The sequence below is a fragment of the Indicator indicator genome, chromosome 22 (genome assembly GCF_027791375.1).
Source record: "Indicator indicator isolate 239-I01 chromosome 22, UM_Iind_1.1, whole genome shotgun sequence".
In the NCBI taxonomy this organism is placed as follows: domain Eukaryota; kingdom Metazoa; phylum Chordata; class Aves; order Piciformes; family Indicatoridae; genus Indicator; species Indicator indicator.
Window position 1 is genome coordinate 13,615,200 of NC_072031.1, and position 17,588 is coordinate 13,632,787.

At 43.6% G+C, this 17,588-nt stretch overlaps 1 protein-coding gene across 1 annotated transcript in view; it reads left to right on the forward strand.

Annotated features, from left to right (window-relative positions):
- FOXK1 (forkhead box K1) overlaps positions 1-16,550 on the forward strand; it is a 48,860-nt gene extending 32,310 nt beyond the window's left edge. Inside the window, exons 3-9 of the mRNA XM_054391171.1 lie at positions 5,442-5,598; positions 6,867-7,013; positions 8,782-8,975; positions 10,101-10,267; positions 10,942-11,223; positions 13,831-14,055; positions 16,330-16,550. Of these exons, the coding sequence (XP_054247146.1) occupies positions 5,442-5,598; positions 6,867-7,013; positions 8,782-8,975; positions 10,101-10,267; positions 10,942-11,223; positions 13,831-14,055; positions 16,330-16,550 (1,393 nt within the window). The remainder of the gene's footprint in view (positions 1-5,441; positions 5,599-6,866; positions 7,014-8,781; positions 8,976-10,100; positions 10,268-10,941; positions 11,224-13,830; positions 14,056-16,329) is intronic.
- The last annotated feature ends 1,038 nt before the right edge of the window (positions 16,551-17,588 follow it).

Here is a 17,588-nt window from a genome sequence, read left to right on the forward strand (position 1 = left end):
GATTTTGGGGCTAGGCTGGGGAAGGAGAGATTCTCACCCATTCTTGCTGATTGACATGCCACGGAAATGCTCGTTTCGCAAGCTGAAGTTCTGCACTTTGACCTAATTCTTGCCTATTGCACGTAAAAAGCGTCCCTGGATCTTTCAGTGCCCCTTTTTGCAGTCTCATAAAAGGGGATATAGGGGCCTTGTATTTGTATTTGAGGAGGAGAGTGGGGAAAATGTTAAGAAATAGGGATTCTTCCTTTGTACTCAATAGGGCCTTCAGAAAAATTGCCTATTCGGATAGGAATCTGTGCATTGGCGGTGCTGCCAAGGTTGCAACATTTATCCCTCCTATGTCTCTTGTACCTGTTTTACAGATGTGCACTCAGACATTTTGCAGAGGCACTGCTCACCATATCACAAAGCTGGAAATAGATTTTGGTTTTTATTACTTTCTTTTTTTTTCCTCTTTAGTAGTGCAGATTCCAATGCAGGTGAGCAACTGTATGTGAGATCCCAGGTAATCTTTCCTCGTCATCATAGAGGGGATAGGTGCTTTAATCATATACCTGGCTTACTTGTTAAGCCTCTAATGCTTGATCCCTACAGTTACCTTTCTTCCAGAAAGGAATGAAATTCAGTAATAGGGCAACTTTCCTGCATTCTTGCACTGCCTCTCCTTCTGGGGGAATTGGCTCTGGAGTTTGGAAGCGTTTGTGTTCCCAGCTTGTTCGTAGACTTGTAATATGACCATAAATAATACCATTTAACCGCTTGCTGCTTCGTGGGTTTTTTGTTGTTGTTTGTTTGTTTTTCCCCACTCTGTAAAATGTGGCTAGGATTGAGGGAATCTAAGAGTGTTTTACGTAATCTCGTATGTGCTTAGGCAGCAAATCCCTCTAGCCCAGTATTCTGCCTCCGATGAATATCTTTGGGGTAATGCAAGAACACAAAAAATACAGAGTAATTCTAACTTTAATGCAGTCTGCCCCCACCATTTTCTTGGATCAGTAGCAGGGACTTCCTGACCATCTGTCTCATAAAGTCCTTTCATTCCCTGTTTTCCTCCTTTCCCCAAGACCTCTTGCATTCATGCAGACTTTTGTCATCGGCCCTGTCTTACAGCATGTCACTCCACAGTGTCACTGCAAATGTAGAAGCGCTTTCTGGTGTTTTGGACATGCTGAGTTTCATTTTGTGTGCCACCATATCTTCTGTTGCAAGAGGCCAGGAGCTGAACACCTCGTCTTGGCTTTGTTTTTATAGGCTCGGTCACCTTGCTCCTCAGCTTCTGTCTTATACTATTTGTTTCCTATATAGAATCTGCTCCATGTCTCTGATCATCCTTATTATCCCCATCAGTACCTTCTCTGGATCTGCTGCATCCTTCGTTTTTTGAAATAAGAAGAGGCAAGTAATTCACAGTATCCTGGGTATGGATGCACCACACACACATTGTGGTAAATCTTCTTTTTTGCACTGTGATTCTTTAAAACAAACTGATTTTGGACATTGCAGCAGGAAGTTGTACACATTTCTCCCATAGTTGGTGTTTAAAGATTTAATTGTTGCTAGAAAGTGCTTTGAGCTCAAGAGACTAGATTCCTTTTGGCAAGAGTTGAAAGTGATGCTACAAAGACCTGTTTCATTTTCAATAGCCAGAAGTTCAGCCCTGTGTTTAAAAGACATCCTGCCCCTTACACGGATGAGTGCGTTACAGACACTACCTTCAGCCCTCCTCTTTCTGGCCTTGCTGAAGAAGGGTGAAGTGTTAAATGAAGAACGTGCTGCAAAGGACTGATGTGATTGAGCACGTGGTTGTAGTCTGACTCTAAAGCTGAGTCTTGGCGTGGTATTTGGGGAACTGCAGCTCACTGGCTGCCTGCAGTCAGTGTTTCAAGTTGAGATGCTGAATCTGCAGTGGATATCAAAGATCTCTGGGACTTGGGGCATTAGCCATGGTGCCACAGGATTAAGATACTAGGTAACTGCAGATAGTTTGTCTGTGTGCTCTGTGAGTCTTCCAATAATATAAACCACTTGATTCCTTTACAGAATGCTTCCTTCCCTAACAGACAAGCTTAACCCAAGTTAGCTTGGATTGCTTGTAAGCCAAGATTGTCTGCATGGACAGTAGGCATGCATCCCGGCAGTGAGTTAGGCAGTCTGAGAGCTGGGTAGACCTAACTATGCCTTTCTCAATAGAAGGTTATAATATGAAAATGCATCAAGTTATCCCTAAATATTGATGCAGTATTAATATCCAACTAATAGTAATTGCTGTCCCCACACCACAAATAGGTGTTTGTAAGCAAAAAAACCTCTTTGTTCCATAATATTCATAAAGGGAATATTTACATGCACCCCAGCTCTGGGTGTGAAGAGAATTCCAGGAACTCCAGGAAACTGATGTCACTGCATTGTGTTTGCTTGTTTTCTTTTGACTGCATTAATGTTTCATTTTAACTTAACCCTCAGAGAGGTATTTTTAGTAAAACTGTTTCTTCACTCCTTCTGTTCCATGGGGAGTTAGTGGAACAGATTGTGTTTCCTTGTTTTTTCCAGTTGTCAGCTCTTTCTCCCTTCCCTCTGAAGTGCTCTCTGATGATTGACAGAGAGCTTGAACATTTAGTGTGTGTTAGCCTGTCTCTTTGCATGGAGTGGCTAAAAGTTTGTGGTATTGGTTCTGTACCCATGTCTCTTGATGTGATCATTGATCCAGACTGGAAGGGGCAGATCTACCTGGATAAAAGTTCTCTATTCTGGTAAAAAAATAATACTCCTTCCAAATCTTTGGCTACAGATGCTTCTTTAGGGGACTGTTTAGTTCTTTGGTGTCTGTCTACTGGGAGAGGCTGGCTTTTCTGAAAGCTAACAGTGCTTTAGGTTGGAGGAGCTTGGTCAGTGCTGAAGAGAACTTTTACCCTGCTGGGCTGTGATTTCTCCTTTTGTGTTGTGTTTTTGTTTGTTTGTTGTGGGTTTTTTGTTTGTTTGTTTTAATGGCAGGGAGCAGCAAGAAACCATACTTCAAACTCGTCATCAGCCTCAGAAGCTAAAATTTGAACAAGCAAAAAACCTAACTACTTCCTCTGCTGATCTTGAAAAGATTAATCAATTCTTTTATCTGAACTATACGGGACAGTCTTTGAAGGCATACTATAGAGTAAGTTTGTTTATTAAAAAAAAAAAAAAAAAAGGCAAAGAAATACTGAAGAACTTTTTCTCTCTTCCATATCTTTGACCTGAGCTTTGGCTGCAACTCTGTGATTTGCTGTTCGTGTATTTTTGCAGCTGAAGAACAAAATCAGAAAACTCTGTTTCATCCTGTTCCATTCCTAGTCCTTGTGTTACAATAATTGCGTGAGTGCCAAACACAAAGATGAAAAGAACTGCTATGGTTTTGGTTTGTCATTGTTTCATGTGTGAAAATGGCTTTTCATTTGTAATTATCTACACGTTATAAGAAGTGTGTATGTGGAGAAGCTATTGAAAAATGACAGCAGAATAATTAAAGTCGCACCAGCTCCCCATGTGGATACTAAGACATCAAGAGTGTCTTCTGTGGTTTAGCATTAGCCACTTCCAAAGCAAGCTCAAAGCCTGTAATAGCAAACTTTGATTCATTTTCCTGCACAAACAGGTTTCTGTGTTTTGAAAGCCTCGGTGCAAAATGCCTTTATCTCTGTCAAAGAGAGATTTACACATAGGGGCTCATCAACAGTTAGGTGCTTTGCACCTCCTGGAAGCTTCAACTCCTGCCACACTTCCAAAGAGCATCACCCGTTAATGCCAGCGACTATGGGTGGGTGCTGAAAGGGTTACCAGGTGCTGTGCAACACTTTGCATGGCTGGTATAGGGGTGATGGGCCAGGTTGTGTTTTCTACTGCAAGGGTTTGTTGTGGCTGAGTATTTCTGTTGCCTTTTCCTTCTCCCCTGATTTCCCCTGACACCCCCTCCCCCCAAATCCTGTCATTCCCTTCTAAAAGAAACCAGTCTGTGTTGTGCTGAGCTCAGCGCTGCAGCCATTTGCAAAGACGCCACAAGGAGAAGCAGCACTTCTCAGCTTACAGGCTGTACCCTGCTAAGAAACAGATCATTCCTTACCCTGTCAGAGTGCTTGTGCCCAGTGAGCAAACAAGGGTTGGCCATCCACGTGTGTACATGCCTGTGGGGGTAGTTATTTAACCTGCCACCTTTTTGAGAAAGGGGCCATGTTCTGGGGGTTGTTTTGTGCAGCATTTCGCAGAGTGCTGTGCTGAGCGTCGGTGACTGTGTTTATTTGTGGCAGGGTTAGCAGTGCTGTTGGACATTCGATTGGTAGGATTGTTTATGCCACCTTTACTGAGCTCCGTTGTTCCCAGCTGTGGGCTTCAATTTGCATCTTCTCATACGTTTTGAACTGCTTGTTTTGCTATGTAAATATTTTGTGTATGGTTTTGCTTTCTTGTTCCCTGTTCCTCTGCTCTTACATAGAAGGCACATGTCGTCCTGGGATTCAGCTGTGTCCTGCTGCTCTGGTGTGGCACCCGTGAATGCTGGACAGCACAGAACAGAGATGTAGACAATTCCCAGATCATCTGTCTCCTCCTATCATTTCACCCTGTAAATCAAAAATGTGTGGCCCCTAGATAAGCCTTTCTGATTAGATCTCATCTCGTAGCACTCACTTCTGTGTGCCTGAGTGGTGCCGCAAATTATAGCCACCTTTTATTTGTTTGTGCGGCTTTTGATCAGCTTTAGCAGGGCTGTCCTTGGTAGCTGTTCCTGTCATGCCATCTTGTGGTGGCCCTGGGACTCTGAATATTGTCTTCCCACAAGCTGATGAGTGAGCTGCCTTCTGTATTACATTCTAGTGATTACAACTCCTTTTTCTTAGCTGCATTTGTATGCTGGTGAATCCAGGAAGTGCCTCTCTATGGCTTGTTTGGCAGGGTATGATCTTCTAAAGTTCAAGTGTTGTGTTAGACAGGGACCTTCACAGCAAATGCCTGTGCTGGGTGCTTTAACTCTGATGTAAAAGAACATAGCCTGTATCTACGAGGATTAATTAAATATTACCTGTGGTAAGAGCAGTGGAGTAGTGTTTGTTCCCAAGTTACAGCAGCAAGCTATTTATTTAGTGAAGAATTCATCCCTGACACAGTGCATGTTAGTTCTGCATGGTTTTAAGTGCTTCTCTGAACACAGAAGAGTTGTTGAATACTTTGAGACTCTGCTGTGCTGTGGTTGCAGAGAGCATGTGTGTGGCAGGTGGCAGGATTTTCTAGAAAATCCAATTTTATCTCTTACTCCTTTTTTCTCAGTCTGTCTCGGCTTTGGATAAGCCACAGGGACAAAAATAAGTCCAGTGCATATCTGCTTCTGTGAGCTTTACTGTACCTTAGAGAGTAAGAACCCTGTGTCTTGTTAATAAATGAAATAATGAATAATTGTATTTCCTTTTCTGTGTCTGCAGTGTTCCCAACTCTTGCCCGGCCAGTCCACGTGGTGCTGGATCCTCAGGATATCGTTTTGTTCACAACATTACCTCGGATCTGCAGCTGGCAGCAGAGTATGCTGCAAAAGCAGCATCAGAACAGCAGGCAGATGCATCTGGCGGGGACAGCCCAAAGGTTCAGAGAAACATTACTTTACCCAGCCATGCTCACTGGGAGGGTTATTAAGACCTGGCAATTTATTGCCAGTGCTGGATACAGTTAAAAGGGGTCTAAGAATACCCTGGCCATAAGGACGTGGTATACAGTATCCTCCAGGGGGTTGAGACCATGCCTTCAAACCAGCCTCTTACTAGTGTTAGATGATGAATCTGCTTGCTTAGCTGCCCAAAATGTATTCAAGTTATTCACAAAAATGGGTAAGCAAGAATAATATTTTTTTGTTTGATAAATCAAGAACCTATACAGAGGTGCATTAACATTCTGAGTCATCTTTACTCCTTTTAATTTAGTGGTATCTTGCAAAACACAAGTTGGAGAAAAGGGAAGCAAGGAAAGAAACCAGATCCTTGTCATTAGAAATTTGTAGTCTGATTTTAAAACAAACACAAAGGCCTGTCAAGCAAGCACTAAATGTGGAGAGTAGCAAATGGGATTCAGATTAAAAAATAACTTAGTTATAATGCTAAAATTTAATTTGGTGAGCTGATGTTCAGATCAAAGTTAGAGGTTTAGATCCAAAACCACACCTGATTTGGGGTTGGGTGGAGGAGCACAACAATAAATAGCATTTTTTGTACATTGAATTCTCCCTTGGGACAAGAAGGGCTGTTCTTGATGGAGTAACATGAAGAGCTGGGAATACGAGATCTGGCAAACAAATTAAAGTTCCTAGAATGAAACAAATCCTGCTGGAGAGGGGAAGGGACAAGATCAAGTTTCATACTGGGCTTGTTGCTGGGAGGAGATCTGATAGCATGCTTGCATGAAACCTTTCTAACAAAGTGTAGATGTAGCTGGACAGAATCAAAGGCTTTAGTTTGCAGTGACTGTACCCTACAACTTCTAACTCAGCTTCCAGTCACTTGTTCTGATCCTGTTCCTTGTGCCTGGTGTGAGCATGTGTGGTAAATTCAGTGTGAAACACAATCTGATTCAAGTTAGCTTTTTTGTGTGTGTTTCTGGGGAGGGGGAAGGAGATAGTTTAATCTGTCTCAGTCCTATGGTCCTATTTGCACACACATCGTTGTGCTAAATTTGGGAGCTGGCAGTTCTAAAACAGGAGCGAAAGGGAAGAGGATGATGCTGCTCTTAGTTGCCCCTGATGCTCTCTTAGTATCTGTGGAAACTACAGCCCAAGGTGGTTTTTAGTTTGGGTTGCTGGTACGCTCTAGTGTAGGAATTCCTTATAGTGACTAAACTTCTGTTTGCTCCTTTTTCCTTAGGATGAGTCCAAGCCACCCTATTCTTACGCTCAGCTAATTGTGCAGGCTATATCTTCAGCACAGGACAGACAATTAACACTAAGTGGGATCTATGCCCACATTACCAAGCATTATCCATATTACAGGACTGCTGACAAGGGCTGGCAGGTGAGTTCTGGATACTGACAAGCTTTTAAACTACTTTGACAGGGTTTGTCTGCTTTGAAATGCATTTATTAAAGATTTGGGGCACTGGGAACAGAGCTGCTTTGACTATTCCCAGAGTGAATTTGTTTAACGTAACTGCTTTGTTTGTGGGTGATGAGTTTGGGGCTTTTTAAATACTTTCTAGAGCAATGTAGTGTGTTAGCATTGGACTCTCTGGTTTCTGAAACACATCTAATGCTGTAGTCATGAGTCTTTCGTTTTTGTTTGGTTTTATTCTTCCACATCCTTACTGTCGGTTACCTCTCTGTCCGATACTTGCCTGAATCTTCCTTAATCCTTCAGCTTGTCTTTGGTATGATCTATCCAAGCAGATGATGTCCAGCCTAAAACTGAGGCCCAGTTTTTAATTATGATACTTCCAATCACAGTTGGTTTGTTTTCCCAGTGTATTAACTGCATTGTCCAAGTCACAGCTGGCAAATTTTGAGTCTCAGAATGAGAACTTGGGAAAGTATGAGTCTGTGCCTTCCTTGTGGTATTAAGGGAAATCTGACCAGCTTCATAGGAGAGTTTGGATGTAGTTAACACATGCTAAATCAAGCTTAAATGTTCACTCAAGGGCTGTTTTCAAAGTTCAAGAAACCTCAGCTCCACCTGCTTTCAGGCTTTTTCTTGGCATCACACCTTTTAAATGGGTGTTGTCGTTTGAATATAGTACACTAATGCAGCTGGAAAGCCTCTCACAGCTGCTGATTGTGTTGTGATCAACTGGTAGGAGCAGAGCTGCTTGGTGCACTTTGAGTACAGTTGGAATAAATACATTTCTGCCTCCCTGGCTTTTCCCTGCAGTTCTAATTAATTGTGGAATTCACTTCCTGCCTTAACCTGCTCAGCAGAATTGGGCTTTGCAAACCAGTTGCTGTGTCCTGCTTCAAAGAGAGCTACATTTCAGTAGAGAGTCAAGTTGCCTTTTACCCTCCCTTCCGAGTAGCATTGTAAGGCTTCATTCACTTGTGAAGAGCTCATCTGAAGCTGCTACAGAAGCTCTTGTTCTGTTTTGAAAGTGGAAGAGGAATGGGTTTGTGCACACCTGGGTTTGCTGAGCCTTTCCCCTAGCCCAAAAGTATGCTACAGCCAGCAAGAGGTAGGCTTTTGCAGCGTAAAGGATCAATAGTCTTGTCAGCGTCTGGAGAGCCGTGCTGTGCTAGTCTAGTGCTACACAGGTAATGGATTCTTCTCAGAGACTGCTGTCTGAGGGCATGTTGGCTGGCTTGCATTGCAATTGCCATGAGGTGCAGTGTCCTTTAGGGCATGTTTGAGCACCCCAGTAATCATCTGGCAGGTAAGCAGTTAGCACAGGCTCAGGCAGCTTTTTTCCACTTGCCTAAAATAAAGCCTGTCTTCTGAGAGAGTTCTGATGTGGTTTACAGTGATTTCCCCCTGCCTCAGCAAAAGCTCTGCTTTCATTGCTTTCCACAGAGGAGTCACTGCGCTGCCTGGCTCCAGATGTATTGAAGTGATGAGGTGTAGGACCAAGCAAAACACTCTTTCAACATTGTTAGTAGGTACTCTGACATGACTCCCCAGTTTTCTCCTGCAGTTCTCCCCTGGCTTTGGAGCTGTGTGAGTGGAGTGACTTGTTTCTGTCTTCAACACTGATTCTGGTGTCATGGATTTTACTTTTCCAAGCTGCGAGGCAAAACCCCTTCGTCTTTGTTCCATCCTTCCTCCTGACAAAATAATCATCTCATTCCCCTGCTTCCTGCAGAATTCCATTCGGCACAACCTCTCCTTGAACCGTTACTTTATTAAAGTCCCACGCTCCCAGGAGGAGCCTGGGAAGGGCTCCTTCTGGCGAATTGACCCTGCCTCTGAAGCCAAACTAGTAGAGCAAGCATTTAGAAAACGAAGGCAAAGAGGAGTGTCCTGCTTCCGAACACCTTTTGGGCCTCTGTCCTCCAGGTAACTTTAATTTCCTCTAATCTCTGTGCCAAACACCTTGCAAAGAAAACAAACAAACTTCTCCTGAAGTCCAGTGAGCAAACTTCACTTGTGTTTATGGTTTGAGAGGTAATATAATTAGTCCTGAGGCATAATCTGAAAATTGTTCTGACTTCTGAAGAAAAAAAAAAAAAATCCGGAACCAACCTACAAAAATGCATCAAATAGCAGATGGGTTTTGGCATCACTTCAAAGAAATTCAAAGCAGTTATCACTGGAGTAAGTGCTTTTAGATGCCAATCTCACATTTCAGGAAAGCTGTGTTTAGATGTGGATTAGATCATAGTGGGAATAAATCTTGCGGTATTTAAAGCCCTCTCCTATAGGCAATATCAGGTTGATCATGGTTGTCAGCAATGAAGCAACGTTCAGTTCAGTGTAGCTGCTCCAGACAGTGGTGTAAGTGCAAAAGAGTATCTGTGTGCAGTGACAGCTTTCTCCAAGCCCTGTAGCTGTGAGGATAGGACTTGCATTTCAGCACTAGCTGGAGCAGTTTCATGTAGCATTCCTCCCACACTTCTTATTTTCTGTTAAAACAGGCAGGGTAACAGGAGAGGTTTTCAGCTGATCAGCTTCTGTCTCATTTGTCACTACAGAAGTGTTTAATTCCTCATGTGTTTGGCTACATGGGACCAGAGGTGGGAACTAAGTGGTTGGTGGGGGAAGCAATGGGGCGAAGGAGGAGCAATTGTTCTATGGGCATATATGGGGCCAGACACTTGCATCTGTTTTTCTCTTCCTCTCCTCATTACTAAGATCCTTTGAGGATGGACTGAAATTATTAAACTGATCTGAACCTGAGACACCTGTAGCTTCTCTGCCAGCAATAGGTCTTCTTAAAATGAAATGTTAAACAAATCCGAAGGGTCCAATTTCCTTCAGCCAGGAGTAATGTGGTAGTATTTGGTGCTAGAGCATTTGTGGGGCTATTGTGTGGCTGTCAGCTCCTCTCAATGAGGCTGTAGTGGGTAGTGTGGAAGAAAGGCTGTCCTTCTGCTAGAGAATCTGCTATATCTCCTGGTCTCTGCTGCTGTCTCGTGGTCAGAATGCATCTGCATTTACCAACACTACCTTCTGGTGTTTCAGGAGTGCTCCTGCCTCCCCTACTCACCCTGGCCTGCTGTCCCCTCACTCTAGTGGCTTACAGACTCCAGAGTGCCTGTCACGGGAGGGCTCACCCATTCCACACGATCATGACTTTGGGTCAAAGTTAGCCTCAGTTCCAGAGTATCGGTATTCACAGAGCGCACCTGGTGAGTAGCTCTTGTTTCACAGAAGGGTTCGTTTGCACCCAGCGCCACGCTGGGGACGCTGCAGGGGTGCTTCTGCCAGTGTGTTAGAGGAATATGTAGGTCTTTCTTTCCACTCCATTGTTAGAGACTAATGATGCATATGCAACTTCAGACTATTTTTCTTACTACTCTTTGGATGAGTGAGCGGGAGATAAAGGACTGTGTAGAAACACATGAGCGAACCTTGAACTTGGAGGATGTAAAGAACTGGCAGCACAGTAACCACAGCAGTGTGTAGCTTGCTCACACTGATTTACCAGCCTCAGCTTGGCTGTGCAGAGTTTTGGTGCTGTGGCCAGGGCTTTGGTAATTTGTTAAGCCCTGTTCAATATCTACTTGTCAGCTGTGCCGTGACTGGCCTGATGTATAGTGTTCCTGGTGAGGTTGGAAGGCAAAGTTCATTAAATAAAGATTTTTGTGTGTGTGTACTTTTGACCACAGAAATGTGCTGAGAGGGAAGGCAAGGTTTTGGTAAGTTAGGAAAGAGAAGAGTATTTTTGAAGCCCTAGTTTTTGTTCCTTACTCCATTTCTGCCAACGCTGAAGGTCTGAGTACTGCAGATTAGAAGTGTGCATGTGAGATGAATAGAGCCCTTTTACCTCTCCTGCTAATGTCTGCTCCTCTCCTGTGTTCAGGATCTCCAGTCAGTGCCCAGCCGGTGATCATGGCTGTTCCTCCACGAACATCTACCCTGGTGGCAAAGCCAGTGGCGTACATGCCAGCGTCAATAGTGACTTCCCAACAGCCTCCCTGCCACGCGATCCACGTAGTTCAGCAAGCTCCTACTGTTACCATGGTCCGAGTTGTGACCTCCTCAGCAAACTCTGCAAATGGATACATCCTCACAAATCAGGGCACAGCAGGAGGAGCTCATGAAGCTGCAGGAGCAGTGCTGGACTTAGCTGGTGACCATCGAGGTAGCTTTTTCATCTTCTTTCCTACTCTTCTTCTCTTGAGCAGGATTGTGAGCGGTCAAACGCTGTTTCACTCACTGGGTGCTGTGGTGGGTTGAAAATTCCCCCCAAGATAAAATTGCTAGACCAGCTCAGTTGGAAGCAAATGAAGCTGTATTTACAAGCAAAACTACAATCTAAAATGAAATGCAATGAATAAGTACAAAATAGACAATATTTACATATATGTACAATTTATAAACAGCACAAGAACACCACTGGACAAACCAGGAGCTACTAATAGCTTCCCTTTCCCTGTTCCCTTCTACCCCCCTGTGCACGGGACAAGAGAAAGAGCAGAGAGTTGTTTGTTAATACTCATCCACAAGAAGAATGCATTCAAGGCCAGCAAAAGCCAGCAGAAGCACAAGTTAGTATCTGCTAGAGCGAGGAAACCAAAAAGAGAGAAAGTTAGTTTACATATCTAGCCTTTGTTTGTTATCATTACTTTCCTTTTCACATCCAATGGTGATTTATTTACACTCTGCCACTTTCTGTTCAAGATCTGTGGAAAATTTTCAAGGCACAGCCTAAAATTACCACAGGTGCTTAGTCCTTAAGAAAAGATGTTTCTCCAGGTAAAACTTAAACCAAAGAAGTATTCATCCATTTGTCTCCACCAGGGAACAGTACAACTGTGCTCCCTTGTCTCCTGTGACAAACAATTCATAAGTCATTTCGGAGGCTGCTAAAACACGGAGTACTTGAGATATTTCTGTTATCCCCAATATCAATGTTGTGCCTGTGTGTTGGTCAGCTGGATGTGCTAGGGAAATGTGTGGGTTTTTTCTAGCCAAAAGAGATGGCCTAGGAAAGGCTGAAACTGTCTGATTCTGAATGGCCTTGTAAATAAATGATTGAGCCCTTCTTTTTCACAAGCCTGGAATCCTAGAGGAAAGCTTGTGCTTCTGGAAGCGCAGCCAGTGCCCCATTAAAGCAATCTTCAAAAACCAGTTACACCAAAGGTCTCTTTTTTTCCTAAGATGGAAATTCCAGCCCTGGGAAATTTATTGAGTTAAATGTTCTCTTGCTGTAATGTAGACAACACCTTGCCTGCTTGCCATTTCAGAAGAGCTTGATGCTACAGCATAAATGGGTGTTGTAGCAGCAGCAAGACTAGTTTTTCTGATTGCTTTCATGTGGGCACTGAGGCAATGGTCTCTAAGAGGAGGGAGGGGAGAAAAAGAAAGGCAAAAACCTTCCCCTACCACAACAGCAGGACCACTGGCATTTTTAGCTCAGCACTGGTAATCTTGCTTGAGTTTCACTTGCATTCTCTACAAATTCCTGTCTGGATCCCATACATGTTCCTGAAGTACTAACAGTTGCAGCTGCCTATCTGGCAGCTGCCCCCTTCTTTCATTCACCAGTTCTTGTTGTCACTTGTTCTTTCCCTATTTGTTCCTCTCTCACTCCCACTCATAATCTTTTCCCTTTGTTTTTCCTGATTTCTCCATTTTCCTTCCTAATCTCCCTGCTTTCCTTGCCTTTTCTCTTCCTTCTTACCATCACCTTACCTTCAGGTAAGCTCAATGCTTGTGTCCCATCTAACTCCATTCTTGCTGTCTACTAATCTTAAAATGGGAGAAGTCTTCTCTTCCTACAGGACTAATTAGTTTCTGCTTCCTGCCTTCCTCCTCTGTGAGACACTCATGGGCCTTGGAAGAGAAGAGTGGTCTCCTTTCCTGCATACCCAGCAGAACGCTGTCCTGTTACATATCTGCTCTTGCTAGTCCTAGGCAGTGAGATAAGTGGCTGAGTGCTCTCAAACAGTTCTCTGTTCAGACACAAAACCCCTCCCCCTCTTTATTTTTTTTCCCTCCCTCCTAGTTTCTTCCTATACTTGCATAGCTGGCAAAATCATGAGAAGACCTCCTTGTAAATCACCCTATGTGCTGCCCTGACAGTAAGCTGTTGCAGACTCTTTGCTCCAGGCATTGTTTAAGATCTTAATGCCTTCTCCTGCTGTGTGGTATTGAGAGTCAGGCCAATCTGCCTGTAATTACAAAGTGAGCTTTGAGATTTGCAGAGACTGCTGTCCATATAACAGCTGTAATGAGCCAATAAGGGAGATGATGCCTGTTTAGGACAAAGGGTCAAGTTTATAATGTAGGGGTTTTTCTGTGGCTGAATGGGTTTTGCTATAAGAAGAATGTTGGGGGTTTTTAATATTGATAGAGTGTGTGTGCAATAGAAAATATTTTTAATGTTTTCACACATTCATCCTTGACCCTCTGTGGTGCTGAGGATTTTTCACATCCGTGAGGCTAGGGAATGTATCACTGCTAAAATGTTAATGAGAATAAAGCCTGCCCCTAAGCCAGGGTAGGGAAATCATAGCATCCACTGGGTTGGAAGGGAACTTGCAAGGTCATCTAGTCCAAACCCCCTGCAGTACGTAGTGACATCTTCAAACTAGAGCAGATTGCTCAGAGCCCCATCAAGCCTGATATTGAATGTTTCCAGGGATGGGGGCCTCCACCACCTCCCTGGACAACCTGTTCCAATGTTCTGCCACTCTCACAGTAAAGAACTTTTTCCTTGCTGGTTGTGTGTTCTCCTTTTAAGCAGGCATGGATGAAAAGCCGACGATCGCGTTTGCCACGATACCCACAGCCAGCCGTGTTATTCAGACAGTTGCCAGTCAAATGGCACAGGGTGTTCCAAGCCAGACGGTCACAATCCTTCAGCAGGCAGCTCCGGTGGCCATTGGACAGCACCAGCTGCCCGTGAGGGCCATCACTCAGAACGGGAAGCACGCCATCCCCACCAACAGCATCGCCAGCAGCGCCTACGGTAGGCCTCTCCCTATCGCTTTCTGGGGTTTGACTGCTCTCTGAGCTTAGCACTTCGGTTGTTGTACAGCTGCAAGGGTTTTCTTTTCTTAGTATATATCAAGTTATTCCTCGTGTCCAATTGCAAAGGTATTCCAGTTCCTCAGTTTTTGTGGCTGTAAGTGTCAGTGGTAGATATCCTTCTGTCCACCTCTATTTGCTTTTTCCCTACTGGCAGAGTTTTGCTATCTAGCATTGCTTCTGGAAAGTTCAGTCTTTCCTTTGTCCTTGGCTGTGTATTTATTACTACTTATCCTCTCCTTTGAGAGGTTTTTTTGATAACCTTTTGAGGGTTACATGTTGCAAGTGTTCGTGATTCTTTTGTATAGCCTGTTTTCATTTGTTTTCTTCTGACAAACAGCCTTTGCTTTCAGCATGCCAAATAATAACATTTCCATGGTGCTCTTTAGATCTCGTGAAATACGACTCCATGGAGTATTAGGAAAATAACATACTTTCCCCTCTTAAGGTCTTAGAGCCTGAGAGAAATAAGATCTCTTTTATCAGGTGAATAGATGCAGGATTTTTTTTATATACAGGATGTGTTCTAGTCATTTGTCAAGCCTGACTTTTAAAATGCCCTACTAGATATGTTTTGGCAGCCTCCTCATATTGCTTGCTCAGCCCTTCAGGTTTTGTTCAGTTAAGGATGATGACTGGGTAATATCCAGGTTTCCTACAGCCCTCTTCAATGAGATGAGAAGCACCTCTGCTCTCCCAGGCTGCTGCTTATGGGAGTGTTTGAAATGAAGGGCACTGGTGGGATTTTGGTCGTTTTCATGAAGGCAGGAATGTTTCTACAGGATGTTCTGCCACATCTATTTGCACTATCACCTGACTTGTACTTGAATTGCAAGAATCTTACTGGACCAATAAAAAATGGTAGTAATAAGGTTTTTATGCCACTGGGTTATCAAGATATTAAATGGATTGCTGCTACCCAGCATTAGTGTCTATGTAGAATCAGACAGGTTTTAATCACTTCAATGTTAAGATAATTCTACTCTAGCTAAAATTTTTCTAGTGCTCTCATCAAACTGGAAAGTATTCTAGCTGCACCTAGTTGCTTAGTGGGGTGTTTTTGTAGGTGATAGTGAATGTTCTGGTTCACAAAACAGAGCCTGAGCCTTTACTTCTCCATACAAAGTTGACTTCTCTTCAACTGCATGCTTTAGGCTCTCTGAATCACTAAACTGTAATTGATAACTGCCCTCATCCTTCCCCTGTTTTTTTCCCTTCATTCTCCTGATACTGTGCAGCCTTCTTCCCATGCTGTGGTAGAAGCTGCTGGGCTTTGAAGGCCTTTGTTCTTTTTGCTTTGTTTATTTATCCTAGGGCTCCTTTCTTGACGCACTTAGCAGTGAACACACCGCTAATGTTGTGTCATTCCATCCTTTGCAAATCGGTCTGGAAGGCAGAGGATGTGCTGTCTCCTGAGTCCCTTTTGGCTCACTCTGATTGATGTAGATTCCAAAAACTTCATGTGTTTTGTTTTCTGAGCAGTGTTGTGTGCCAAAGCCAGTGTGTAAGCACATTCTCTGTCTGGAACTAGGAATTGTAGACATTTTTACAGAGGGTCACTACTTAAATAGTCTTTTTCTTCTCAACACTTTTATTAATGGGAGGGAGGCTGAGATCTTTTGTCAGTACTGGAATACTGGATTGGGAGCCAGAAATTCCTATGTTCTGCTGGGAACACGTTTGGTTGTCTGGGGTAATCTCTTTCCTGCCCCTTTCACAAGTGAGGTGTCAGTACACTTGATATTTGGATTCTAATCTAGCTTCCCAACAGACTGGCTGCTCTTAGTATGCAAGCAGGGCTAAAGAATGCCCTCAGCACTGAAGATACAGCACGTGGATGTTGTAGCTTCCAAGAAGGTCTGATTGTAGGTGACCAGAGAACTGCTACCCCTCAAGGAGGAGGTGTGCTGTGATTTTTAACAGGAGATTGACTCTTCCTTTCTGGAGGTGAATGCTTAGCTGGCAGTGCCTTGTTTGGCAATGGATAGGAAGAAGGAAGTTCTCCTGTGAAAGGGATTATTACCAGTTTGGTAAACTTGAGATTGTGGGAGAAGAGGGAGAGACAAGGCTGGCAAAACGGGCTTGAAAACATCACTTAAATGTGTGTCAGCTGTCACTTTTGACTGTGGTATTTTGTTTTCTTGCTTTCTGGAATAGCAAACACTTGTGCTACTTCATCACATTAATTCTTTTTCTCTCTTGTCCTGCTTGCCAGCTCTTACAAACCCATTGCAGCTTCTTGCAGCCCAGGCCAGCTCATCCACTCCTGTTGTAGTCAGCCGGGTGTGCGAGACAGGGACCGAAGAGACAGCAGCAGCCTCTTCCAGTGAACCTGAGGTCAAGAGACCCCGGATAGAGGAGTCCAGTGCAGCAGTCCCAGCCCAGACCGGAGTCATCACATCTACCATGCCACAAGGACAGGCAACCAGTGAATGAAGAACCGGTGGGAGGAGCTGGAGCGATGTGGGGTGGGCATGGGATGGCAAGAGCCCTAAAGCAGCTTTCAAAGAAAACAAACCACAACTGTAACAGCTCAAAACATAATGGATAAAAGAGCTCTTTTTAAAGTCAGATTTTTAAATGGGAGGACAGCAGCTGTTAGAATCACAAGGTGCCAAAAAGAATGGAAAACCCCTCCCAAGAACCCATATCTGGAACTCTGTTCTGTCTTTACTTATGGGATTTTTTTTTCTTTTTTTTTTTTTTTTAATACTCAAAAAAAAAAAATACAGACAACTGATTGTATGACTGCTGGGATATTTTTAACTGTCTTTTCCCCTTTTGGCTCCAAGGGGATGGGATTTGCAGTTCAGCATCTAAAGGAATGTAACACAAATACAATCTGCTCCCTGGAAAGAAAACTCCTCATTTTCTATGCCTTAATACTGTGCTTCTCAGAGCTTTGAACCATAGGACCATTTTAAAAAGGCGACCTAAGGCAATCAGATGCTGAAAGATGGGTGCAGTATCTCACAACAGCAACATTAAAGAAACATGGTACCAAGCTTAAAGAAAAAGGCAAATGATTTTGTGTTTTAAACCAGAAAACTTCTGAATATGAATGAACGTTTATTTATGTGGGGATTCAGGAGGAAGAGTTACAGGGCTCAGCCACCTGGATTTTCAGATGCAATTTCTCTCCATTCCCTCTGAGGGAGGATAAGATGACAGAGGAACTGTATTAAATTGGTTCCTGTAAAGATATTAAAAACAAAGGGTTTTGTACCTTCAATGATTTCTTACAATTATTCATCACTTGCTCTGGACAACAGCCAAAGTATCCTGATGACTGAGGATCACATGGGGAAGGGTGTCTCCCAAAGGTTCTCTGTGTGTTTGATCACACCCTGTGCTGGAGCACCAATCTTTGTTCAAAGAACTGTAGGTTTTATAGCACTGTAGGTGAAGATGTTGCCACTGTTTCTGTGAACTTGGTCCTCTGCACTAAAGCAGTCCACCTTCACCTCCTCGTGG